Below are 26600 nucleotides of genomic sequence, written 5' to 3'. Positions count from 1 at the left end.
CAATTCTGAATTGTATGAGTCAATAATGAAATACATCACATTTTCGATTTGTCAACTTAGGCCACTTTTCTTCAACTGCATTATTGAATTTCGTTTGTTTTTTATTGTAGAAATCAGAATTGATCGTTCGGTAGGATGGTAAGTGTTAAAGTAGACAATTCCTCTGTTATCAACTTCAACTAATATGAAAAATCCCAAGAACGAAATTTAGCAAGCCAATTTTGACACTGCCGCATTTTTAAGAATTTGTCACCATAAATAACGCATACATTTGTAGCTGGAAAAGCCTTTTTGCTTTTCCAGAAATAAAAAAAAATATGACAAAATTTTTCAATTTGATTTTCCATCTTTCAACGAAAGCTGAACGAAATATTGCAATCGATCAGAATACTATTTTTTGCTGATTAGCAAGTGAATTATCTACTATCTACTGAACACAGGTTTTTTTACTATTGAACCACGTCAGCAATCCTAAAAATTCAATTTGACCATTTAAGAGTGAAAGCCGCACATATTTAAGTGAAAACTTATAATAATTAAAGTAAAATTTTTACTAATATTTTCATCTAATATTTAAATGAATTTTTTTACTAATTTTTACTTTCAAAATCTTTTTCCTAATTTCAATTGAATATATATGTCGTAAAAGTGAGGATTATTACTTTAAATTAAAAAAAAAAAAATTCGAGCTTGGTTGGTATATTTTGCCAAATTCACTATACTCGTACAGTCCTGACCTTCCGACTTTTTGTTTCGATGAATTGTTATAAATAATCACCAATTGTTGTATGACAATAACTTTTTAGGACATTTGTCCAGACAATGAATCCTATCTAAAAAGGCTAAAAAAATATTATTCTCAATTCATTACGAAGAAAGGGCTTGGATGCTCTTTAATAAACAATAATCAGAGCGACTACCAACTGTTAACTTTCCAACAGTTTTTGATTTTGAAAAAGAATTATTGACAAAAATGTGGATCAAAAATTTAGCACTTATCTGCTACTGATAAAGAAACGGCTCGACTGGTAGTCCAGAACAACTAATCAACTCAGTAAGTACTAAGTACTTAACGAGCCCCTGTTCGAGATTTTAAGATTATGTATGAACATATTTCGAATTATAATATTAGATGTTGAATTATTGATATGTAATATGTGATGAAAATATATTAATACGATTTCATCGAAATTCCATAGCATACTTTCAAATATATTTTATACATTCTGTTCAAACCTCCACAAGCAAACTGATTTGATTTAGTTCTATGTTAAATCGTTATACAATTGACATAGAATTAATTGATAACATGAAATAATTTATTTTGTCTAACCCTGTTCTAATAAAATTAGGCAAAGGACGAAATTAGTTTTTGTTTTTCATTCTCTTTTTTCACAAAATAGACCTCCTAAAATATTCAACAGAATCAGTATCGAGACACGCAATCTAAAGAAAAAGCTGCCCGATGGTGACTTCGATGGAAAAAGACAAAAGGACAATAGGAAAATTACTGTGTGAAAATTACTGCCGAAAGCTGTTACATAAAACAGAGGACGCGCAATTGAATTATTACAGAATTAATGATTGAAGTACGATTTAATGTTTTTATTAGGCTCATTCAGTCGACAAGGCTGCAATTACTAGACGACACTCATCAATTTTGATATTAATTATTTATCGCAAAAGTATTTTTCCTATATAATTAAATGTTTGAAGAAATAACAACTACATGAAAATAAAAGCTTCTTAGGAAGTGAAGGAAATACTAAATATTTCCGCTGGCAGAAACAAGCAAAAAATATTTTTTTATTTAAATACGAATTTTTAATTATTTAATTTTAAAAATTTAATGATTTTAACACTAGAAAGACGGACGCAGTCATTTTGACTGTTTTCCATTTTCAAACATAAAAATAACTATGTATTTGAAGTCGCAGCTTCGTGAAATTTTATGACTTTTTATACAACATATAAATGCGTAGATAAATCGTATTATTTGCCTTATCTCACTTTTATTTTCAATATTCTTACATGTTATGCCTACATGGACGGAAAACAGTCATTTTGACTGCTATAGAAATTTTACATAAACAAACGGCTTTGTTATTGTATTGCAAATTGTTATCTCGCGTTAATTCATTTAGAATGAGCGATAATGCATTTGTTACATAGAAATAACCGAATTATGGTAAGTATTGACATTAGACCGATCTTTTTCACGTAGTAACTTTCAGTATAACGCGTTGTTCAGTTGATTTTTTAGAACTTATAGATAAAATGTCGAAGAGAAGTGAATTGTTGAAAAAGCTAACACACATAAGTGAAGAGTGTTCCGACATAGAATAAAATGCAGAAAATTGGGCACAATCATCTGAAGATGAATTGGATTATATTCCACGAGAATCATCTGATTCTGAGGGTAGCGATGAAGGTGATCACTATTGATGAAAATGAAAGTGCCATCAGTGTATGCAGAAGGGTGCTAAGTGGCTCAGAAACTGATGAAAGAATTCAAGAAACGGAAACAACTGTAGATGGTACTGTATGGACAAAAATTGCCGAAGGTGGTACTCCAGGAAGGTCATCATCTAATTGTGTTTTCAAGGGTGTGAAAGGGCTAACAAGCTATGCAAAAAAGAATATTATTACAGGTGATCTTGTCAGTGCATTTTCGTTGATAATAGATAATTATATTATCAAACACATAAAACAGTGCACAGAAGAAGAGGGCAGTCGAATTTTGGAGTACGATTGGACAACATCATTACCGGAAATACGTGTATTTATTGGAATTTTATATGCTCGTGGGGCCTATGAGGCAAGAAAATTGAAATTGACTTATTTATGGTCAGCAAAGAAGACATGGCAGATCAAAGGACAAGAAAATATACCGTAAAATCCAGTTCCAATCCAGTAGATGACTCCTGCAAATATTTTTCAATATTTTGGATTTGGCTGCGATAAATGCCTGGATTCTTTACAAAGAAGCGACAGGAATAAAAATCCAAAGAAAACAAATCCTTAGATAACAGTTTGTGTTTGAATTGGCAGAACAGCTTTCCGCAAATTACACGACATCAACACAAAAAAAATCAAAGGAAAATGATGACCCACAGACATCATGCAAATACCAATAGTAATAAAAGAAAATTTTGCCAAATAAGACTTTGTAATAATAATAAAACTAATAATACGTGTCAAAGTTGCAACAAACATGTTTGCGGAAAATGTATTCATAAAAAGATCTTAAATTATATTTGCATAAATTGTAAAAATAATGAACTTCTATTTCAGATGAACTATTTTTTTATTTTTAGCACTTATAGATAATTTGTATAAATGTAAATATAGTACATGAAATGATAAAAATTAACTTTAAACAAATTTCTAAACGCATTATTTATTTTTTTCACGACGCAGTCATTTTGACTGTTTTCAGGCAATGTAGGTATACTCAATTCGTCCGTCTTTCTAGTGTTAATAAATGGAATGGTCCAGGAAGAAATAATGATTAGCATACTCATATTATAATAATTAGCAAAGCAGGTTCTTAGGAGTATGCACAAACAATGAATAAAAATTGCTTTCAAAAACCAATTTTGCTCGAAAAGCACTTTTTAGGACTGACATTTTTAAATTTTTTTAACAGCGATTAGAATTTAAGAATTCTTTGAGATACTGTGATGATTTTTCTTAACCACGTGGCTTTACAAAATACAACCCAACAGTTGTCCTATCTCTATTGGATGTGTTTTATCATTAGAATTCTTCTAATAGAGAAATTTAATTTGATAAATCAATGCCAGTAATGGCAACTCTTATTTAGAAGCATATTGCCATCTATAACCGATGCTACTACTACTGCTTGACATCAGACCGTCTGAACCTAATCCATTTATTATTGTTAGTCAAATTACGTATTTCATTTGTTAGTATACTAAAGAATGGAGTTAGAGCTATGTCCTTCCATCCAGAAGGTTCCAAGAATACTCGGTCTTAGACAGCCTGATGTAAATATTTTGCAATAGAATGATAAAAATGATAAAAATAATAATAATAATAATAATAATGGATATAGGAAGGAAGAAAATCATATGCAAATTATTGGGATTTAAGAAATACAAAAAAAACAAATATATAAATTCGTATTAAGCCTTTGAATAAAAGACTTAAAATGGTTATCACATTCAACTGTTGCAAAATCAAACGTTAGCATTATCAGCAGAAAACAATTATAAATGCATAATGGCCTCGAAAGTAAAAATTAGTTGTCTGATCCAAATAATGGCTTACTTTTTAAATACACCTTGCACAAATCACCGAATCTTGCACAAATTCACATCAGACAAGTATTTGCTGGATTCATTCCTACTATTATTATTTCTCTTTAATTTTTAGCGGAATCTTTAGATATCTTTCAATTTATATCGTACCCTTTTCTATTATTTATTTGATTTCTATCATGATTAATTCTTCGAAACTATGTTTAAGTGGAATATTGCCTTAGGGCAAGTGACTATTCACATTTTCCTTTGATACATTTTTAAAATTGAACCACTATGTTTAGTATCATGAAAAATTTCATCAAAATTGACCAACATTTTCTTTCTCAACATTTACTTACGAAGAAACGGTCTGGTCGATTTTACCAAAAACTAATCAGCACATTTCCCAATCAATCGATAAAGACTAGCATTAGGCAGTTTATATTAAAGATATATCTTTCAAACAGTTTTTAAATTTTTAAAATTGTGGTCTAAAACATCGACATTTTTTTACATTTTTCCGCTAATTACAAAGAACGACTTGGCTGATTGCTAAAAGGAAAACTGACTAACACCTAGCTCTTATCAATTTACATCCAATGACTTAATTAACTTCCCGTAGAGTAAAGTTATAATAATGGCAAAAAAATCTAAAATGAAAATTTTTATATACCTTTACGTTTCTGAACATTCTGGCATACCTTAGAAAAAATTGATGTATGTGTGTGTGTGTGTGTGCGCGGATACAAATTTTCGTAGACGATTTCGGGAACGCGGTTCAACCGATTTGAATTATTCTATTATTTAAAAACAATCGATTGCTGTTGATAAGGAGACGTGCTGATTAGTTTTTGGCATAGGCAAGTCTAGCCGTTTCGAAGATACGGGGCAAAAAGTACCACAAACGGTAACTCAGTTTTTAAGAGATCGAAGTGTCCGATTTTAATAATTCAAAAACATTTTACTTGTATTGACAAGATGAACAACTGATTAAATTTTCATGAAGCCAGGTCTACCGGTTTCGGAGATCTAGTAAAAAAGTAAAAAAAAATGCGATTTTCAGATATTTTATAGAGATTTTAATAATAAGTATAAATTTTGGTTACATTCCTATGGGTTCCGTACCAATGTTTATCCGTTAGACGGCGACGCGGCGCTTACGCGCTTCGATATTTCGTCTTCATGCAGTTAAATCAGTACGATTGTTGCTTTGAAAAAAAAATCAGGACTTCCAAAATATTATAAAATAAAAAAAACTTTTTTTTCAAAAAGTCTTCTTAAAAAAAAAAATATTTTTTTTCAGAAATTTACAGTTTCTCAAAAATCCATTTTTTTTCAAAGTAATTTTTTTTTTAAAATGTTAATCTTTTTAAAAAAGATAATTGTACGGAAAGTTCCAGCAATTTGCCTTAAGACAGGATGCCATGCGCCCCACTATTTTTTTTAAATCAATCAATCAATCAATTCCGAAATACTTAAAACGTCGAGAGAACATAAAATTAGCAAATTAGATTTTTTTGCGAAAATAAACTTCTCCTTCGGTAGGTAAATTTTTTTTTTTAAATAACATTTCACTCGCATGCCTCCGCTCCGGCGACATAATACGTATTAGTAATATACCTACTTTTGAATTGTACGAGTGGAAAGGGTTATTAAAATCGCCTTAATTACAAGTATACGGATGATCCACAATACGTTCAAAATATTTTTGTTTCAACAAGCTTTATAAATTATTCATTCCGTCTAAAAATAATTATGCTATTAATTAAAGATGATGTGCTCATTACTAAAAGTTTGGTTGTCGTTATCGATACACCAAATTCTGAGAATTATTTTCCCCTTGCAATTATTTAAGTTTTCCGGTACTTTTCCGGTTGTACTTGGGAAGTTATAATTGTAGACACACAAAATAGTAATATCGACATCTATACACGCAAATAAATGGCTATTTTTGTAGTTCAAACGAAGTAGGTATGGTATTTATAACAGATAGTTTTGCCGCGCATTCTATTATATTCATCATATCAGGACATATGGCTTAGAAAATGGAATATGCAAAGCGCACCTGGATGGACGAAAGTGATGGTTCAAATTTAAACAAAACTAGAGTGGTGCATGGTATCGTGCTTTAAGGAACTTCCCGTACCGTAATTAAAAATCTTGGTACGGAACCCAAAAAAAAACTACACAAAACATGTACACATTATTAAAGTCTCTACAAAATATCTCATAATTTGATGTGCATATGCCCAATAAACATTTTTGACCGCCAAATGACATTTTTTACCTTATTTTTATTGAGAGTCCATAACCGCTGGACCTACCTTCCAAAATATTTAATCAGTTCTTCATCTTGTCAATAGAAACAAAATGTTTTTTGAATCATCCGAATCGCGTGCTCCGTTCCCTTAAAAACTGAATTACCGGTTTTGGCACTTTTTGCCCCCTACCTTCGGAACGGCTAGACGTCAGCACGTCTCCTTATCAATACAAATCGAACGTTTTTTGAAATATTCAAATCGGTTAATCGGTGGTCCCGTTTTGCATCCGCACACATACACACACACACTTAACTCACACATACATCCATTTTTTCTGATTTTAAGGTAATTCAAAATATTCAGAAACCTTTGAAACGTAAAAATATATCAAAATTTTCATTTTCGATTTTTTTGCAATTACCATAACTTCCCCTACGAGAAGTCAAAAAAGTCGCAGGTAAAATTAATAAATGTTTGACAAATTATACAGCATAGTTGATCTAAAACAATAAATATAATAGAAAAAACTAAATACATTTATTTTCAACAGGCAGAACTCAAGAAAATGTCATAACTAATAATTTTGATCTTTGATATTAAAATAGAAGAAGTAAAAAATTAGCTAGATTTAAGTGGCATTTTGCATTAAGTTGCATGAACTTCCCGATCAATAATAATTGAGATTTAGCTATTTAGTTAATAAGTTCAATTGTTTATTTCGATAATAAAATTTTTGCTTTCAATAAAAAATAATCAATACGATTTCCAATTGATATCTTTCAAATAATTTATAATAGATAATAAATGTAATTGTTAATAAATGTAACTTGTTCAACACATTTTATTTCATCTATTTCGTATTTTAAACATGAATTTTATTGAAGTGTTGTTGTCAACTGTAATTAGCTTTATCTTAGATTCTGATTATAATCAGATCAAAATCACGACGAAATTCTAAACATTGATGAATTTTTATAGTTTAAGCTCTTATCGTAGGGCCTATATTATGTTAGTTTAACATTTAATTACGAAAGAAACGGACAGGGCGATATTTACGAAAAACTAATCAACGCGATTCCCGATCAATATTTTTCTGATTCTGAAATTTTTAAAATCGATTGAAAATTGTAGGCTAAAGGATAGACAATTCTTTTTTACATATGTCTGATAATTGCTTAGAAGTGGCTACGCCAATCGTCGCACAAAACAATGATAAAATCCTTAATTAATGATAAAATAATTCTTATCAAGTTATTTCGAATTGGTCGAGCAGTTTTTGAAAAAACTTTTACATTTTCGAAATCGGTCCAGCAGTTTTTGAGAAAACGTCTACAAAAGGTTAAAAATCGGCTCACATATACACACACACACATATATATCTTTTGAAAATTTGATCGGATTCGATTCAGAACGAACTAAAATGTCGAGAAAATCAGAAAATTATCAATTCGGATTTTTTTGAAAAAACAAACATCACATTCAGGAAGTTAAATATTTGGGTATTGTGATAAATATTAAATTAGAATGAGATGGTCAAATTAAAAAAAATATAATAAACATAAAATCAGAGCCATTCTGGTAGCACTATTAATAGGATTAATCAGACTTTGAGTCACAGATTTAACTAAATTCAAAATTTGAGTAAAAAAATCAAATAAGCTAAATTAATCTTATTTTTACTACTATTAATTTCCGTATACTTGTAATTGAGAAGATTTTATTAACTCTTTCTACTCGTACAATTAATCTTATTTTAGAAAAATTTTAGGAAAAGATTTTTGTTATAGTTATGTTTTTATATCTGTATATTTGTATGTATGTATGATAATAATTGATAATTAGATTTAGAAATGTAATAATTTAATTATTTTATCCGGATCTAAGCAATAAGAAGTAAAATCGCAGTTTTTCTTCTAAAATATCGGTAAACCCAATCACAAAAAATGCGCCAATTTCCTGAAAATGCCAGCTTTTAATTACACATTTGATAAGGCTCGCCAACACATTTTATTATTTTGGCAATTGTGTTATTGTTTTCGATAGTTGTCACGATTATCCAAAATTTCAATGTACAAAATTATTAAAAAATAACCACAATAACCGAAAATTGGTCCTAATTTCACCAAAGCTCTAGGTTGCACTTGAAAGCTCATCGTGATTTCCAAACGTATCATTTTTTTTTAATTTTTTTTCCTTGAAATTTCCCCGTTTGGGCTTGAAGTTAAGGTCTTGGACACCCTGTATATGGGGACAGCCAGGGGGCAAACAGATCCTATGAATTTTTTTTTACAAATATTTCATTGTTATTAGCTTGAAATGGTATTTCGTAAGAAATATGCATAAGCAGAAATAGAATAACTATTAATTTGACTTTATTTACCATTTCCTATTGTTTATATATTAGCCAAGGTTTAGATGGCTTTTTTTACCCCACCCGCAGCAAGCGTTTGAGGTTATATAAAAACATATGTTGAATCTAACTGAAAAATAACAATACATCTTACAATTATATTAAGGTATACTTTAAAATTATATTCAAGTATCATAAACTAAATACAAGAGCTCAAAACCAAAGAAAAAAATACTCTGCTGATACCGACGTCGTATGAATTAAAGTAATGGCTGATTACGCATCTTTTGCCTTCTACTTTAAAATAGTTTCATTAAAAATCTATATATCTATACTTCGCTTGTTTTTAGATACCAATAATAGACTTTTTTACCTGCAGACTTCTAAACCCCGGTCTACATGTTATAATTTAACAATAAGAGAAATATTTTTGCGCAAATGATTTAATATAAATACAATTTCATAAAATTTTGTGTAAATCCAGAACTTGTTGTAAATCCACAATTTAACTCGTCCTTTTCAATTCGATAGTGTGGAAGTAAATTTTGAGGGGAATCCTCGGTGTAAACAAGGCCGCAATGAATAAATAAATAGTCAGCCTCGACACATGTTTAGTTTTTTGGACACCGGAAGGTTGGCACTGCGACAACCCTGAGACGAGAGAGGGCGGGAGCATTCGAAAAACACGTGCCTTAAATAAAATAGCAAGATAGGAAACATCAATTGGGCGATCATTACGGAAAAGTACAGATTGAACGAAGGTAAAAAGGGATTCTATTACGAAATGACAGAGTGGTTAATACAAAAAATATGTGTCACACTCAGGTCATGCTAACAAAGAAGTCACAAGCCAATAATGAGTAAAACAACTTTTTCACAGATTATCTTAACATTGCATATGAAAATTCTAACTCCATAAACCACACATTTTAGAATTTGCATCGCGATATATGCAAATATGCAATTAAATTAGTTAACTCAGTCGTTTTCAACCTTGTTGCGCCTTCCTCAATTTTTCTTACAATATCATTTCATCAATACTCATTGATACATTTTATTTATACAAAAAAAATTATTCTTTTTCTTTCATATTTTTTTCATTTCAGAAGTTTTAGTTTATTTTAGAAAATAGTGTTTTGGAAAGTTGAAATTGTAATAAATTATATCTAGTTTCTGCTAAGTTAACCAAAAAAAGTTGTTCAGAACAAATTTTCAAGTTATTTAAAAAAATGCAAAAAATGTCCCTCATAATACCTCAAATTAGCACATTAGCGATTTAAACCGATCGTATTCAAAATTATCATATCAAAGCGTATAAATCTGTTTATACACAATTTTAGTAAATTTCATCTAGTTTCTGCTAAACTAAAAAAGGTTGCCCAAAACAACTTTTCGAGTAATTTAAAAAAATATCCCGAATCTTTATGTAGCAAAGTATAATAGATGTGCGAGTTCAAAATCGTTTTTCTCCAAATTTATGTATCGCACTGTATAGAACAGTTTATACGGAATTGTTAGAAATTTTATCTAGTGCCTGCTTCGAATAATTTTAAAATCCATCCTTGTAGCCGTCTTGCGCACCCCTGACAAAACGCGGCCTAAAGGTTGGAAGCCACAGAGATAATGCCCCGAGTTGGAAGGCATCCATGATCGATTTTTTTAAGGATTATTTACCCCCTCCCCCTTGGTGATACGTCGCAATATTTAAAATTACCATTCTCCCCCCACCAAACATTACGTGTACTTTCCGTAATGTAAAATTTTTCGAATTTACGAAAAAATCGTAAATTTTTTTAAAATATTTGGATTTTTTTAGAAAAGATTAGGTAAAAAATAAATACACGTGATATCTTACTAAAACCCTGCCTCCTTCACGTGATATTTCGTGATTTTTTGCCAAACCCGTCCTCTCCCAAATAGCCTCCCATGATTAATGGACGCCCCCTTGACAAGAGTAGTCAATTTAACTTTTTGAGAAGTTTTTTTCTTCAATGCATATTTAAATATACCATTGAAATTATTTTTAATACATTTACACACGCATATACTAAATGTGATATTACTTTCTGAAACTTATTATGAAAACAATTGCAGAAAGTTGCACAGTGCTTAAAGGCAAGACAGACTCTAATTCTGATTAAAAATTTGTTTCATTTACTGTGTATAATTTTTATTAAAAAATAATTCTAAAAAAAATCATATTCAAGTTATTTAACTAAATTGAACACACCCCTCTGTTCCTTACTGATAACAATATTAAAGTAAATGTGCTCCTTGAAAGATAACAGCTGGAATTTTTATATTTGCAATTTATAGAAATACATTTAAATAAACATAAAATTGTAACTTAATTTTTTTTATATGATACTTGAAAATGAAATCAATGTCGTTCATGGCATTGTCAAATATATTCAAAACTTAAAAATTTCGAATTTCAAATTTTCTACTTATTTTATTAATAGAGGGTTACATTAAAAAATAATTCTAGAATATTTGAATCATTTTGATAAAATAATCTTAACGTTTTATTGTTAAGCTTATTTATATAATATCATTATTATATGATAATATTTTAACTTCAATCAAAATAAAATATATTAACTAGAGCATTTAAATATATATTGAATAATTCTGCCTGTGGAATTATTTTCGTTTTACAAAACCAACCCAAATACGTTCAAATCGAACAAACAAATGCATTTACAACAGAACTAATTGAAACAAAATATAGTTTAGTCGTCCAAAAAAGATAAGCCGTTTTAAAATATCATGTTGTGTTTCTAAAAATATAATTCCAAATTATTAATTTATGAAGATACAGAAACATTTTATATTTAAATCCTATGAAGCATTTGTTAATAAATTTCTCTGCATCCATCAAACTATTTACTATGTTTAGAATTATACATGCTTTTATAATTTAATTTATTAACTTACCGTAGGGTAGTTACAGTAATGGTTCGAAGATCGAAAATGAAAATTGTTGAATTTTTCGACGTTTGAAGGTTTCTGAACATTTTGGCATACCTCGGAAAAAATAGATGTGTGTGTGTTTTGTTTGTCCGCATATTTTCGTCCACGTTTTCGGGCGCACGGATCAACCGATTTGAATGGTTCAAAAAACACTCAATTTCTATTAATAGGGAGATGTGCTGATTAGTTTTTGGCAAAGGCAGGTCCAGCCGTTTCCGTGATACCGAGCAAAGAGTGCAGAAAGTAGAAATCGAATTATTGAGAGATCGGAACATTCGATTTGAATGATCCAAAAAACATTCAATTCGTAATGACAGAAGTGGTGATTAGTTTTTGGCAAAGGCAGGTCCGGCCATTTTGGAGATACAGAGCTAAATGTGCAAAAAATGGCAATTTTTTAGAGAACTAAGCGTCCGATTTGAATGATTCAAAGAGCTTTCTACTTGTTTCAACAAAATAATTGCAAGAAAAAAATGTTTTTTGTATATTGAAAGTAATTAAGACTTTAATTTTAATTTTGACTAAAGATCTAATATACTTTAAACAAATAATTTCATATTTGCAATTCAGTTTATATAATACATATGAATATTGGACAATGTTACAGTATTTATTTATAATAATCTATTTGAAAACATTTAATATTCCTCGAACATTTCGTTACGGTACGGGAAGTTTCTGCAATTTGCCTTAAGGCACGATGCCATACACACCACTGGTTATAATTTGGCTGCTATAGATATTCACAATAATGAATAATGTAGAGTTACAATTAAATTGAGAAATAGGTTCAATAATGTTACTAATTTTAGTATATTAAAAACATGCAAAGTAAATATTTTCTATCTGCACGCGACTGTGGTAATATGAATATTCAAAATTTAAAAAATGTGAAAATGCATAATAAATACACCGTACGAATTATTGCGATTGATTTGACGCACGTCCCAGAAACCCTATTCGAACAAAAAAAACGCTGACTAAAAAAAATCGAAATCAATGGCAATTGCACTGTAAAAAGCAGAAACACGAATCAAATTCTTGCATAGCAGTTTATTTTTTGTTAGTGAAATGACAGAAAATTGATAACACCAGAAGGCTTGCAAAAGTGTTAATGCGTCAAATAACGCAGAAGTGCAGTTTTATAATAATTAAACAAGATTTCTTTTGAACTGATGGTAGTGAACCTTTGTGCAATATTGTATCTGGCCAAAAATCGCGTGCTTTATGAAAATAATTGATATATGTGATTTTATTCATTGTAATCTAATATGTATAATAAAAATTATGCAAATAATAAAAACCCAAACAACAAAAGATTAAATTTTAAATTATATAATAATTAAGGAAATAGTTTGACTATTTAACAGTATCTATTTAATTTTATGTGTGACAGAGATTCAATAAATATGTCTGAAAAGAAACAATGCAATATTTGCAAAAAATATGTCACGAATTATAGTCGTCACATGAACATCCATACAAGAAGACAAACTCACAAATGTAAATTTTGCGGAAAAAGCTTTACCAGACCCGATAACCTACATAACCATGTAAAGAGACATGTCAAGAAAACCTACTTCGTGTGTAATATTTGCGACAGCATTTTTTCTGAGCAACATAATCTGAACCTACATAAAGAAAAAAGACATCCGAATGCATTAGTAACTAAAAATACAATTGAAAAGCCTTATGACACCGACGTAATGGTCGCGAATCCACGGGAAAAAAATCAAGAGTTGAACACCTCAGAGGATGAAAGTGAATCTTTAATGTACGAGTTGGTTCCAACATCAGAAAATGTTTTTAGGTTGAAAATAACACGAAAACATTTGGATAGATCAGTGAAGCCTGAATATTTAAAAGTGACTTCAGACCAAAGTTCTGTACAAAATTTTTATGAAGATAATACAGCTCAGAATACAAAATCTTCTAATCAAACTAAGAAGAAGAAGGTTAAAAAATCAAGACGAAGACGAAAAAGTGAATACGAAACCACTGAGGAAGAGGAAGATTTCATGTCTGATGAGTCGGATTATACTCCTTGGAAAAACATTGCTGTGTCTTCAAATCGAATGACAACTAGATCTTCAACGAAACAGTTCAAAACTCCTGTAATAGAAGAAGTATTTTGTCAAAACCAAGGTGATGCGTGGAAACGAATTTTTGGTGAGTATGATAAGAACACAATTGCAGTTGAAACCAATAAAGATGAAACAATTGATTTGACTATGGATTTCGATGACGCTTTTAATAGTGATGTCTGCAACAATAGTGCCGCTGCCGCCAATAGTTCCATCAACAAGCAACATTATGGGAGCAAGTCCCCAAAAAGAATTAAAATAAAAAATGAACATGAAACCGATTCAGGATTCTGTGTGTATGAAGGACCATCATTGAAAAAGATAGTAAAACTTCCTCGCTCAATGTCAAACTTAAAAAATGTTCAAAACACTAGTGAAGAAAAACAAAACAGTGAAGAATTTGAAAAAACTTCTAGAACAGAAATAAAACAGGAGCAGCATATAAATCAAGACAACGAAGATTCATGCATAATCATCGATGACGATGATGATGAAACTGACAAAAAAGATATTTTAAGAAACAATATTTTGCAATCTTTTGATATTGATTCTACCGTAAATAACGAAGGATGCAGCAGAGATCTACAGTTGCATGACGAATTAACAAGGAACGACAAATTGAATCATCAGTTTTATAACAAAGATCATACCACCTCCGATAAAGATCTTGTTAGAGACCAAGAATCGTGGAGATTTTCTCCAATCGATTACTCAATGTATGAAAATACGACAACTGTTCAAAAAATTGATGCAGCAAAAAATCCCGAACAAAAGGATAATGAAACCAAAAATAATTATGGTTTAAATCAGTCAAGAATTACAATGAACGGTACTTCCAGAATAACATCAAATTCAACACAATATGATTGTCATGGAACAAACATAAAATTAAATGAAAATAATATCAGCCATGAAAGATTTTCGGAAAACCCAAGATATTCCAACCCTAATATTGAAGGGCGGGAGCGAATCGAAAATTTTTCATTGATTCGCGATCAATCTAAACCATTTTATAACAATAAAATAAACATGTCAAAGTCACCCCAAGAATATATTCAACTTGGACTTGGATCTAGTAATGATGGTTTTCAGAATACTTCAGTCAAGAAGTTGTGGGAACCAGAAAAGCGAACGAGTGAAAATATTTCGAAATATGGTACAATCACAAATAATTTGGAATACAACCACTCTTCAAGAAACAAATCATCTATTTCAAAAAATCAAAATAACCGAACGACTATTGATGCTTATTTTAAGAAACAGCCACCATCGTACAGTGGTGATCGTGCACGTGGAAATAGCGCAAATAAAACTGTCTCAATGATATGTACAACATTTTTACCATCATCCAAAACTTCGAATAACCATGAGAAGATAAAGGATATTAAGGGAACCGACAAAATTTGTTTGCAAAATCAAAATATTCAAGAAGTCCAAACATCAAATATAAATGACAAGATTACAAGGCAAGCTGTGGCAAATCTGTCAAGCTACGGTGGAACCCAAAGTTCAGTTTACAAAACACCAGTAAATGATCAAGAACAAGCAATACAACCTCAAAATACATCAGGATTTTCTTCTGTTATCCGTTATGCAATGAACCAGAAAGAGCAAGACAATGTAACTAAAAAGCAAGTTCAAAAAGGAAGAACTGAATATAAGCAAAGGTCATTGCTGGATTCAGGTGATCTGAACAGTACATCAGTTGCCAAAAATAGAACTACATCACTACACAGCTTGATAATGGATTTAGTAACCAATGCAGTAAATCAGGATGACTTTCGTGGTAAAAACCGTCGCTGCAATAATAGAAACACTATTAATTATTACCCTCAAGAAAATATTATTAACAAACAAGTTCAAGAACAGCAGTCAACAGATGAAATATATAATTACAATCGGTGCTATAATTACAACACTTCAACCCAATCTGGAACAAATGTTGAAAGTAATTGTAATATAGCGACACGAAATCAAACTAATCCGTTTATATCTAATGATATCTTCAATCAAAACAATATAAATAATGACAATCAGAACTTTGAATGTGGTAGGACCAATGTTGTACCTGACATTTATAAACAAAGGGACAATCTCGGCTACAGAATCGATAATTTTGAGTCAACTTTTAAACCATTTGTGCCGCACTTTTCGGCAAATTTGCCAGGAAATAATAATCCCTATAGGTGGACATCTTCAAACAATGCGGTACATCATCTTAAAGAACACACGGAAGTTGTGCCACAAGTAAACCCACCAGAAAGTGTTTATTGGCAGCCTAAAATGTATCAAGATATTCAACAACGGCAGGAACAGAATCTGCACAATGCGACAACTAATTATGAAAATCAATTGACAAATAGAAATTTTGTAATATCTAACCAAGAATATTCAATGGAAAATGTATCAAACAACTGCTTTGATAATCAGCCTTTTAATAGCGAGAACTCAAGTTTTATTTCAAATCCCTGCAATTCAACAATGCATCAACCAAATGCCAACACCAATTTTAACGATTACCAAAATATTACGGAACATCAGCTTTACGAAATTAATCGTTTTTATAGTTATGATCCAAAAACTGGACAACCAGAATTTGAATTAGAAACAAATTTTACACAAGAACCAATTAATCTTGCTGTGGAACATGGTGGAAGATTTTGAAGTAAAATGTAGGGTAGTTTGATATCATCTGTAAATTTAATTTAAAATAATTAACGAATAAAAAAATATATTGCATTAGACAATTATACAATAATAAAGTATTTATTAAACAATATGTTTTATCAATTTATTGTATTATATTTATTTTTATATTAATAAATATAAAATTTTTATATTATATAAATAAACACAGCTAAAATTTCTTAAATAGAGTCTTTTCTTTTTCATATAGTAATTCTGATGTTGAATTTATGTATAAAATATTCAAAGACACTGCATAAAATATCAAGCAAGCTTTTCAATTTACTTTTTTATTCCATATAAACCAGAAATATATTCACAAATGAAAAAATGTATAATATTGAAGAGTTTTTAATATGTAAGTGTTGTTGTATTTGTGTTGTGAGCTTTAAACAATGAATCCAAAATAGCAACAAAGAAATTTGTTAAACAAAATATTTTTTATTGTTGACTTGATTAGAAGATACATAAGAAAATTTGTTTTCTCAATTTCTGTTATTTCTTTTTTATGTTTTCTTTACATCTATTCATTTTAACTTTTATACCTTTTCCATTTCAGCTTATAATTAAGTTCTGGCACACCCTGTATATATAAATAATGCAACTCTAAATATCTATGCATATACTCTTCGTTGTTATTTAATTTAGTGCATTTGAAGATTTTATACATATATACAAATTTTACATACATACTTATATGCATAGTATATATCATATACATACAGTATACCGTGCCGTTGTATACTGTATGTATACCATATGCATATAACATTTTTATGTACATAGTATATATCATATACATACAGTATACCACACTGTTGTATACTGTATGTATACCATATGCATATAACATTTTTATATATCATATTATTTGAGTTTTAAAGTAAATTTTATGAATCAGAATCAGATGAAGAATAATTGCATAATAACTTGGAAGATGTAATATTTGTAGCACTGATTTCTTTCTCAGATTTTTGTTCTGTGGAAGTTATCGTTGAACTGGCTGATGAATGATTCTTTGGTAAAATGCCTAATGATTTTGTGCTTAAAGAAGATTTTAATAATTTTTCTCGCCTCAAACCTCCAAAAGATATCACAGTTGAACCTTGCAATACTGGTTTATTTAAAATATCCATATGCCTCGTTTTCTCATCTACTTTGTTAGGCTTCATAGCTAATAAAGAGGCTAATTTTATATCATCTTTATTTTCTTCTACTAATTTAATATCTAAACTTGCTTTTTTCAACAAAGCATTATCTTTCTCTTCAATTGATTGTAGTTCCTTTTTTCTTTTACGAAATGAATCTCTTAGAATTTTATTGGATTCATAACAATCATTCCATGTGTTTTCATTTCTTTGATATAACTTAGCTAAAACTGGTTTAGCATCTTCACCAGCTTTCAAATCACTGGCACCATGTTCTAATTTGAACATAGGGTCATCAAACAATCTTTTCTGAGTTTCTTTAGTTTCTGGTACAACTTGTTCATTTTGCAGTGGATCCCATCGATTTTCTTGTCGTCTTGCTCCAGAAACAATAACATAATCTAAATTACCGGGATCAGTCTTTATTTCAAAATGATTATCGCATAAATGACATTTCATTTTAAATTGGTAAATAGGAGTTGTGTAATACATTCCTATTTTAGTTTTTTCTGCATTATAACGCACACCCATGCCTATGTGATTATTGCATCCATCACACCAGATGTTATATGGCATTTCAAATCTTATGATAAGAATACCTAGATGAATTTTTCGGGCTCTTTCTCGCAAGGCATGGGTGCCCAGGAATTTGTTTAACCCTCCAGCCTTAGGATCATAGTCTGGAGGGTAGTATAGATTTGTTCCTTTTCGTTCTCCCATTTTGTAAAGGGGATATACAAAGGTTATAGAATAAATTAACACTTGATCACAAGTGCTTGTAAGGTCATAGGTTACTGACTACAAACTTCACGACGCAGTTTGATAATGTTATAGAAGTATGATTTTGTTTTTGACTCCTTGTTTTAACGGTGGATTGTGAAAATGGTGACTCCGGAAGTCATGAAAGAGAAATCCAGGTAGTCGAATTATGTTTTCTTAAATTGATTATTTAAAATTATATTTTATACAAAATATAAGCATTAATAGTATGATGCCAAACCTATTGCGAATAAAATTATATATTTTATCAATTGTCAAAATATACCATTTTCTTTAAAACGTTAATTATTGTCTAGGCTTTATTTTTAGGTTATCTAAATGTCAAATGTTTCTAATTCTGACATATATAACAATGGCTGCAGATGGCAACATTGAATGAGCCATATGCATAAACAATTAAATTACTATAATCGTCATTAAATTGTGCTTATCATTAATTACTTTCAAATATTAGTACATTATATCAAATAATAATTTTATAAAATAGAATATGCGTCGAAAAATACGTGGCCCCAGTTGACAGCAATCCTGAGTATCGTCCCGTTTTACATCTGGCAACACCGCAATACTTGAATAATTGACATTAATTATTTTATTGGCGATGTCATTGTTTAATAATTAATATTAATTTATGAAAGACATAAATGAAAAGGATTTTTAAATACATTTATGAATATTTCATACGTTGTAAAACTATAAATACAAATATGGCCGATAAAACTAAGGTTTTTATTTAATTTCCTCCCATTTTGATGAACAATATTTTAAAATGCATATTTTAATATTACTAGGACTTTCCTAAGCTAAAAAATGAGCGAATTCTCAAAGCTGCTAAAGGAGAAGAAGTAGATAAAGTTCCCGTTTGGGTTATGAGACAAGCAGGTAAGCAAATTATTCGCCATAGTAGTACCTCATTTTTATATTTAATGCATTTTAAATTAGGCAGATATTTGCCTGAATTCCAAGAAGTACGGAAACATCATGATTTCTTTGAAGTATGCAGAACCCCAGCTCTTGCCTGCGAGGTGACCATGCAGCCATTACGGAGATTCGATCTTGATGCTTCTATTATTTTCAGTGATATACTTGTTATACCGCAGGCAATGGGAATGAGAGTTGATATGGTGCCTGGTAAAGTTAGTCACTTCCATACTTCTTTATTATATCGACAATATATATTCCTCACCACTACATTAAATATATATTCTTAAAGAATAATGAAATATCCTTTAAGACTAATGACAAAAAATATACACATTAATATATGTTCAACCAGTACACAAAGTTTAATTTTGGCAAGATCCCAGTTTTAAAATTCTAAAATGATCATTATTTAATTATTCCAAACTTTCTTCACTGTTGTTTTAAAAATCAGTTCAAAGATAAATAAATTTTTTTTTTCAGGGGCCAGTCTTTCCTGAACCATTAAATCTACCAGAAGATTTAAATAAATTGGATATTGTGAGAGCAGTGGATAGGTTATATTATGTTTTCGAAGCAATAACATTAACTAGAAAAACCATAAATGGGAAAGTGCCTCTTATAGGTTTTAGTGGGGCACCGGTAAGTTAATAATAATACTTGTAAAATTTGGTTCTACTATTTATAGAATTTTAATTTTTTCTTTAATATTTCTTAAACAATGATACTGATTCATAATTTTAAAAAAATCTAACACGGTTTAAGAATTGAGACCATCCCTCTCATAACACAGTACTTAAGTTCGAGAATTGAGCAAGACCCTAACAAGATAAAAAATATAGTAAAACCTATGAAAATCAAATTTTCTTTAATCTGAAATTAGTAAATCGCCTTACAATAGCTCAATAAATGTGGTGAAACTAATGTAAAACATAACTAATTTGATATTTATTATTCATGCTCATACGTTCTATCTATAAATATATAAATATATAAGTATTTTTATATATTAATATCTTTTCACTAAAAGCAAGAAATCGCAAATATATTTTTTTTTTTAAATCTGGAGGTAGCACAGAAATCTGCACAGAGGATGAAGATATCTTGCAAAAAAATGATCGTGTTGGATAGCTCTTACTTGTTAATTATGACTAAATCACATTATTCATGTAATGTATATTACTTCTTTAAAAAAATTAATAAATATAATAATATTTAGTAATAAATCATGATATTTACCATGTTTTTTTTAATTTCAGAAGATAAAAGCTCTTTTATTTGTACTAATTTTTTGTCCCATATAAGACAGACTCGCATAACACGCTAGTATTTTGGAATGTCTCTACCGTGTTATATGGGGGTTACCTGTAATTTGTTTTTTGTTGAAACTTTATAAGAGTTATGTTCTCATACTTTGCAAGCCTCATGAACAGCACAAAAAATATAAACGCCACTAAAATTTCTACACTAGTTAAAATGGACTAAATGAAAATATGTCAATTGTATATATTTATACCAAATGCTTAAAATTAAAGTATTGGCCATTCTCTGGCTAATACTTTAATTTTTGTTTAATAATTGAAATATTCTGAATTCCTAAATTCTTGATAGAACTTTTCAAATATTGAGTTACGGATTAATAATATAACAGATATTACATTTATTTCTTTTTTCAGTGGACTCTAATGGGTTATATGATAGAAGGTGGTGGTTCAGAAACTATGAACAAAGCCAGAAATTGGCTAACAGAATATGAACATGCTTCAGAAACTTTATTAAATATATTAACAGACATAATTGGAGATTATTTAGTACATCAAGTTCAGGCCGGTGCCCAAATGTTAATGGTATTTGAATCTAGTGCTGAAAAGTTAACAAGGGAAGAATTTAAAAAATTCTGTATTCCAAGATTAAGAACAATATGTGAAAGAGTAAACAGAGACTTAAAATTGATGAAATTGGAACCTGTGCCTATGGTAATAAAGGAATATATATTATAGAATTTTGTGATATGAGTGGAACGAATGTTAATTGTTAAATATGAAAAATACAATACTCAGATTCTTAACACACACTTTATTTTGTAACTACAGATGTTTTGAGACCATGGTATGCCTCATCTTCAGTGTAAGTTCAAAAAAGTTACTTATATACTACACATTCTTTAATATTTTATTTAAATTACATTCAATTTTTGAAAATACAAAATACATCAACTATCACTTACAGAGCTTGATACAGTACTAAAACATGTGAAAAAATTTAGACAAATTTTAAGTATTGAGATGAAGAGACAAGATGGGTATTATTTATTAATTATATTTAATTTTTTTTTTGTGTTTGGTGTTTTTTGATTTAAAAAAAAAATAAATATTATTTAAATAAAATATTAAATAATGTATTAGTATATAATTTTTACTGTTTTGAAATTACACTGAAGATGAGGCCATGGTCTCAAAACATCTGTAACTATTTAATAAAGTGTGTGTTAAAAATCTGAGTATCGTATTGTTCATATTTACATTTAATATATATATATATATATATATATATATATATATATATATATATATATATATATATATTTGTAATACTTTATCAATTTTCAATTACAGATATTATTTGCTAAAGGCGCAGGGCATTCATTAAACGAACAAGCCTCTCTTGGCTATGATGTAATCGGTATAGATTGGTCAGTTGATCCGGAAATGGCCAGAGCTGCCGTAGGACCCAACATCACATTGATGGGAAATTTGAGTCCGCAGGATATGTTCAAAGAACCGGTAAGAAATAAATTCACAAGGTCCTTTGGTAAAAATTAAATCAAATCATTATCAATGATTTTAAAACACATATGATAAGATTTTAAGCTATATATACATGAATTAATTTGATTTGAATTGTTATTAATATATTTTTCTATTTTAGTCCGAGGTGGAAAAACTAACTACTGAAATGGTACAAAAATTTGGTAAACATCGTTATATAGCAAATCTTGGGCATGGCATTCTTCCAACCACACCAATTGAAAGTATGAAAACATTTGTTGATACAGTTCATAAAGCTATATAAATATGATTTGAAAAACAAATAAAACTAATATGGTGCTAGTTTATAATAAATATAACATAAATATCACATTTTATATATTGTTGAATAAAAAAGAAGGCTGAAATTGAACACGGTCTTTCATTAATTGAAGTGATTCTATTTGAATTATTGCTAAAACATTTCAATCATTAGAATTGTAAACTTAATAGATCTTTTATTGGATGATTCAATGCAAATGAGTCAAATGTAAATGTTGATGATTTATCCATTTTAATTTATTGTGTTTTTTTAAATATATGCCGCCAATATTGAAGCGAGAAATTCAAAATTTGAAGAATGAAAACATATGCAACTCTTAACTTTAAATATGGTACTTGCAATACAACAAATGTTGTAACAATTGCATTAATCATAATGATCAACTTCCAATATAAAGTGAAAGTATTCATAGATAATGTATAATATTTGCATATGATATTTTGAATTATTCAAGACAACTTTTGCAGATTTAAAGAAATAATGTAAGATAAATAAATCTAGAATAAAATAAAGCTAAAAAGTTAGTTTTATTACATTCACAGATTTTCATTAACCAAATTCGCATACCATTACACATTGCTCGATTACAATATATAAATTAAAAAAATTTTATTATGAATTAGCTTTCACCCAATCATCAAAGGCTTGAGTTTCCTCTTTGTTCAAGCGTTCCCTTTCTCTCGCAATCTCAATATCTCGTATACGTTTTTTCTCATTTTCAATCTCACGATACTGACTTGCTTCCATCGAATAAACAAGGTGATTTTTGAACCCATACACCATACCACATAACAAAGCACCATAACGAATAGCTTTTAATAAAGGACTTACTTGCACAGGAGGTTTAAAAGACTTCGCAAGCTCGTCGACTTCTTTCTGAATGGTTTTTGGTGGTGCATTTATTGTATCCTTCAGCTTCTTCAAAGCTTCAGAAAGCGCGGACTTCTTGGACATGTTTCTTCTATTTATCACTTAGCGTCACAGACAATTGTACAATTGATCGCAGTAAAATGTCAACTTACAATTATTGCTTTAATTTTAAATAAAAGTCATGACACTGCAAAACAAATGATTTTAAATTTTAATTACACTACACATGACACTATAGAAATCACGTTTTACAAAAATGAACAACTTTATTCATCAAAACTCTCGTGATAACTTCAATCGAGCACGTTATTCTTTCATTTAAGCACGTTTTAAACAAAACAACTCGGTAACAAAACTTCCAGAGACTTTTGCAGCCAACTTCACGATCTTAGCATGCTGACATATGACACCACTGACACATTGTCACATTCAATTGCCTTTCAAAGCAACATCTGGTAACACCATAAACAGCTAAATAATATAACTAGTGGTGTATGTATGGCAACTTGCCATAGGCAAATTGATTCGAGTTAAATGTTTTCAAATAGATTAGATTATTCCAAAAGATTATTATATATATATATATATATTGTAAAACTGTCTAATATTTATAATAATTATATAAACTGAATTGAAAAGTTGAAATGATTTGTTTTTAGTATATTAGAACCAGAATTGAAAAAAAAAATTGAACTATTTTCGATATACAAAAAAAAAATTTTTTTGAAAGAAAAAAAAAACTTTTGACAAAAAATGACATTTTTTTCCAAAAGCAATTATTTTGTTAAAGCAAGCGAAAGTTCTTTGAATCATTCAAATCGGGCGCTTAATTCTCTCAAAAACTGCCATTTTTGCCATTTAGCTCTATACCTTTGAAATGGCTGGACCTGCCTTTGCCAAAAACTAATCACCTCTTCTCCGAATCATTACAAATTGAATGTTTTTTAGATCATTCAAATCGAATGCTAGGTTCTCTCAAAAACTCGATTTGTATTTTCTACACTCTTTTCTCCGTATCTCCGTAACGGCTGGACCTGCCTTTGCCAAAAACTAATCAGCACATCCCCCTATCAATAGGAATTGCATGTGTTTTGAATCATTCAAATCGGTAAATTCGTGCGCCCGAAAACGTGGACGAAAACGCGGATATACAAAACACACACACACATCCATTTTGTCTGAGGTATGCCCAAATGTTTAAAAACCTTCAAAACGTGAAGATATGCAAACATTTTCATTTTTGATTTTCGGCCCATTACTATAACTAACAAAATACAAATTTATTGCGTTTTATAATTCCTTGGTTTGATAACATTTAAATCTGCAACTCTCATAATTAATTTAATTTTGGTAGACAAAATGGTATTTAAATATATCCAAATTATACTCATATAGTTCACAAAATACTAAATACTTAATTTGTTAATAGTAAAATTACAAATACGTGGAATGACTTTGATACTTTCAAAAAAAGATTTAAAGATTTAAACCTTTAAACATTTAAACCTTTAGCTTTAATTCTATTTGAGTTTGGATATTATTCCACATCTGACAACACCAATGAATTCGTAAGCTTTGGTTGGTAGCGTGTTTTATGCCGATTTTCCTTTTACTGAAGTAGTTTTTGGAGAAGGTTAGTGTTCCAAAACTGTGATATTTAATCTTTAATCATCGGGTTTAAACTAGCATGTAATTATTTATTTTTAGTGATAATTTGAAAGGAACAATGTAGACTTTTAATTAGTTTGTAAATTAACGTCGTGTAGCTAAATTTTTTGTCCATATATTAAATTGTACACATCCACATGTCGGTTCTGCTAAGTATACACATAAGATATATTTTATGTTTTAGACTATAAAAATGGCTAGAGCTAAGGGAGAAAAGAAAAACAAATCTGCCATCAATGAAGTGGTAACCCGTGAATACACAGTTAACCTTCATAAACGCCTCCACGGCATTGGTTTCAAAAAAAGGGCCCCCAGGGCTATCAAGGAAATCAGAAAGTTTGCCGAAAAGCAAATGGGTACCCCAGATGTCAGAGTGGATACTAGATTGAACAAACAATTGTGGTCCAAGGGAATTAGGTTGGTCTAAATTAAATCGACTTATGTTTTTCACATATTTGACAGCTTGAAGATTTTTTTTTCTCGACAAATATTAATGTTATTGTTGGCTTAAAAATTAATCCGACACTTTATCTTAAACTATTCTTTGAAGAGGCCACAAACTTGGTCTCAGAAAGATGTCGGTTTCGGTTTATTTTTCAGTGAAGTACTTTGGAAAGATGTCGAAGAAAGTACATACTTGGCAGATGTAATTAACTTGTGCCACTAATCCATGGTGATGTTTATAAATACATTCATTGTCTTCATTCTCAAATATGTGAATCTTCATAAATTAAATGAGATGATAAAATCTGTTTTCCCACTTGTCCATTAAATTCTATTGGCAAATCAAATTGTTTCTTATGCTGAAATGATCTAATGATTATTAAATTTTTCAGGAACGTTCCCTTCCGCATCCGTGTGCGTTTGGCAAGACGTCGTAATGACGATGAAGACTCTGCCAACAAATTATATACTCTTGTTACATATGTACCAGTTGCTACATTCAAAGGATTACAAACAGAAAATGTAGATGCAAGCCAAGAGTAGATTGTAATTATTTCATAAAATAAATTAAAATCGCAAATATTGTTTCATTTTTCAATTCTTAAATTTTCAGCTGCTTTTGAACTTGAATCTTAAAATGTTCAGAGTAAAGTGTGAAATCAAAAACTATAAAATATATAAAGCAAATTGAAAGTTATTAATGTTAATTTTTAACATTAACACTTATTTATGCTATTTTAACAATTTAAACTTAAATTTTGTTGTAATTTTAATAACTGAAAACCAACTTAATTTGATTCATTTAATCTTCAGTGGCATTGTTTTGAATTTTTAGGTAAATGCAATTATTTATAAGTTTTGTGAGTTGTTAGAAAAAAATTTGACCAATTGAATTTCTTAATTTTTTGACTGAAATTTATGAAAACAACTTATCAGTTACCTCATTCATTCTCCACGAATTTTTTGAGCAGGCTGAACTTTTTATATTAAATTGGATCTTCTAAGAAAATGCAATTAAATTGTTTTGGATGATTTTTGAAGTTCTGTTAAATAACCTTTGT

General features: G+C 29.6%; 5 protein-coding genes across 6 annotated transcripts; 4 read left to right on the top strand and 1 right to left on the bottom strand.

Annotated features, from left to right (window-relative positions):
• The first annotated feature begins 2425 nt into the window (after positions 1–2425).
• LOC113385623 lies at positions 2426–2896 on the top strand. The gene has a single exon (XM_026623471.1). It carries the CDS (start codon positions 2426–2428, stop codon positions 2894–2896), a length of 471 nt encoding a protein of 156 aa, XP_026479256.1.
• Positions 2897–13555: 10659 nt separating this feature from the next.
• LOC113385622 (putative uncharacterized protein DDB_G0282133) lies at positions 13556–16597 on the top strand. Its single transcript, XM_026623470.1, has 2 exons — positions 13556–14257; positions 14366–16597. The coding sequence occupies exons 1-2, from the start codon at positions 13556–13558 to the stop codon at positions 16595–16597; spliced, it is 2934 nt and encodes a 977-aa protein (XP_026479255.1).
• A 911-nt stretch (positions 16598–17508) lies between these two features.
• On the bottom strand, positions 17509–18823 carry LOC113385621 (coiled-coil domain-containing protein 130 homolog). Its single transcript, XM_026623469.1, has one exon. It carries the CDS (start codon positions 18484–18486, stop codon positions 17509–17511), a length of 978 nt encoding a protein of 325 aa, XP_026479254.1. The 5' UTR covers positions 18487–18823.
• A 304-nt stretch (positions 18824–19127) lies between these two features.
• LOC113384596 (uroporphyrinogen decarboxylase) lies at positions 19128–22633 on the top strand. Its single transcript, XM_026622337.1, has 7 exons — positions 19128–19271; positions 19338–19428; positions 19489–19682; positions 19951–20109; positions 21144–21443; positions 22083–22250; positions 22396–22633. Exons 1-7 carry the CDS (start codon positions 19191–19193, stop codon positions 22537–22539), a joined length of 1137 nt encoding a protein of 378 aa, XP_026478122.1. The 5' UTR covers positions 19128–19190; the 3' UTR covers positions 22540–22633.
• A 2337-nt stretch (positions 22634–24970) lies between these two features.
• Positions 24971–26121, top strand: LOC113384906 (60S ribosomal protein L31). Of its 2 annotated transcripts, none has more exons than XM_026622681.1 (3): positions 24971–25060; positions 25280–25512; positions 25932–26121. In XM_026622681.1, exons 2-3 carry the CDS (start codon positions 25289–25291, stop codon positions 26080–26082), a joined length of 375 nt encoding a protein of 124 aa, XP_026478466.1. In that variant the 5' UTR covers positions 24971–25060; positions 25280–25288; the 3' UTR covers positions 26083–26121. The 2 variants fall into 2 exon arrangements, with proteins under 2 accessions (XP_026478466.1, XP_026478465.1); XM_026622680.1 differs by having other exon boundaries at positions 25034–25116.
• Positions 26122–26600: the final 479 nt, after the last annotated feature.

The sequence above is a fragment of the Ctenocephalides felis genome, unplaced genomic scaffold (genome assembly GCF_003426905.1).
Source record: "Ctenocephalides felis isolate EL2017-DRISC unplaced genomic scaffold, ASM342690v1 CF-g0.4_SCAFFOLD_03571, whole genome shotgun sequence".
NCBI classification, from domain to species: Eukaryota; Metazoa; Arthropoda; class Insecta; order Siphonaptera; family Pulicidae; genus Ctenocephalides; species Ctenocephalides felis.
This window is presented reverse-complemented; position numbering and strand designations above follow the sequence as displayed.

Bases quoted from the DNA above. Each gene is read 5' to 3' on its own strand.
- LOC113384906 (XM_026622681.1), top strand. From the start codon at position 25,289: ATGGCTAGAGCTAAGGGAGAAAAGAAAAACAAATCTGCCATCAATGAA. The intron at 25,513-25,931 runs GTTGGTCTAAAT...TAAATTTTTCAG, and splicing joins TTGTGGTCCAAGGGAATTAG to GAACGTTCCCTTCCGCATCC.
- LOC113384596 (XM_026622337.1), top strand. From the start codon at position 19,191: ATGAAAAGGATTTTTAAATACATTTATGAATATTTCATACGTTGTAAA. The intron at 20,110-21,143 runs GTAAGTTAATAA...TTCTTTTTTCAG, and splicing joins TAGGTTTTAGTGGGGCACCG to TGGACTCTAATGGGTTATAT. The intron at 22,251-22,395 runs GTAAGAAATAAA...TTTCTATTTTAG, and splicing joins AGGATATGTTCAAAGAACCG to TCCGAGGTGGAAAAACTAAC.
- LOC113385623 (XM_026623471.1), top strand. From the start codon at position 2,426: ATGAAGGTGATCACTATTGATGAAAATGAAAGTGCCATCAGTGTATGC.
- LOC113385621 (XM_026623469.1), bottom strand. From the start codon at position 18,486: ATGGGAGAACGAAAAGGAACAAATCTATACTACCCTCCAGACTATGAT.
- LOC113385622 (XM_026623470.1), top strand. From the start codon at position 13,556: ATGGTCGCGAATCCACGGGAAAAAAATCAAGAGTTGAACACCTCAGAG. The intron at 14,258-14,365 runs GTAAAACTTCCT...GAAATAAAACAG, and splicing joins GACCATCATTGAAAAAGATA to GAGCAGCATATAAATCAAGA.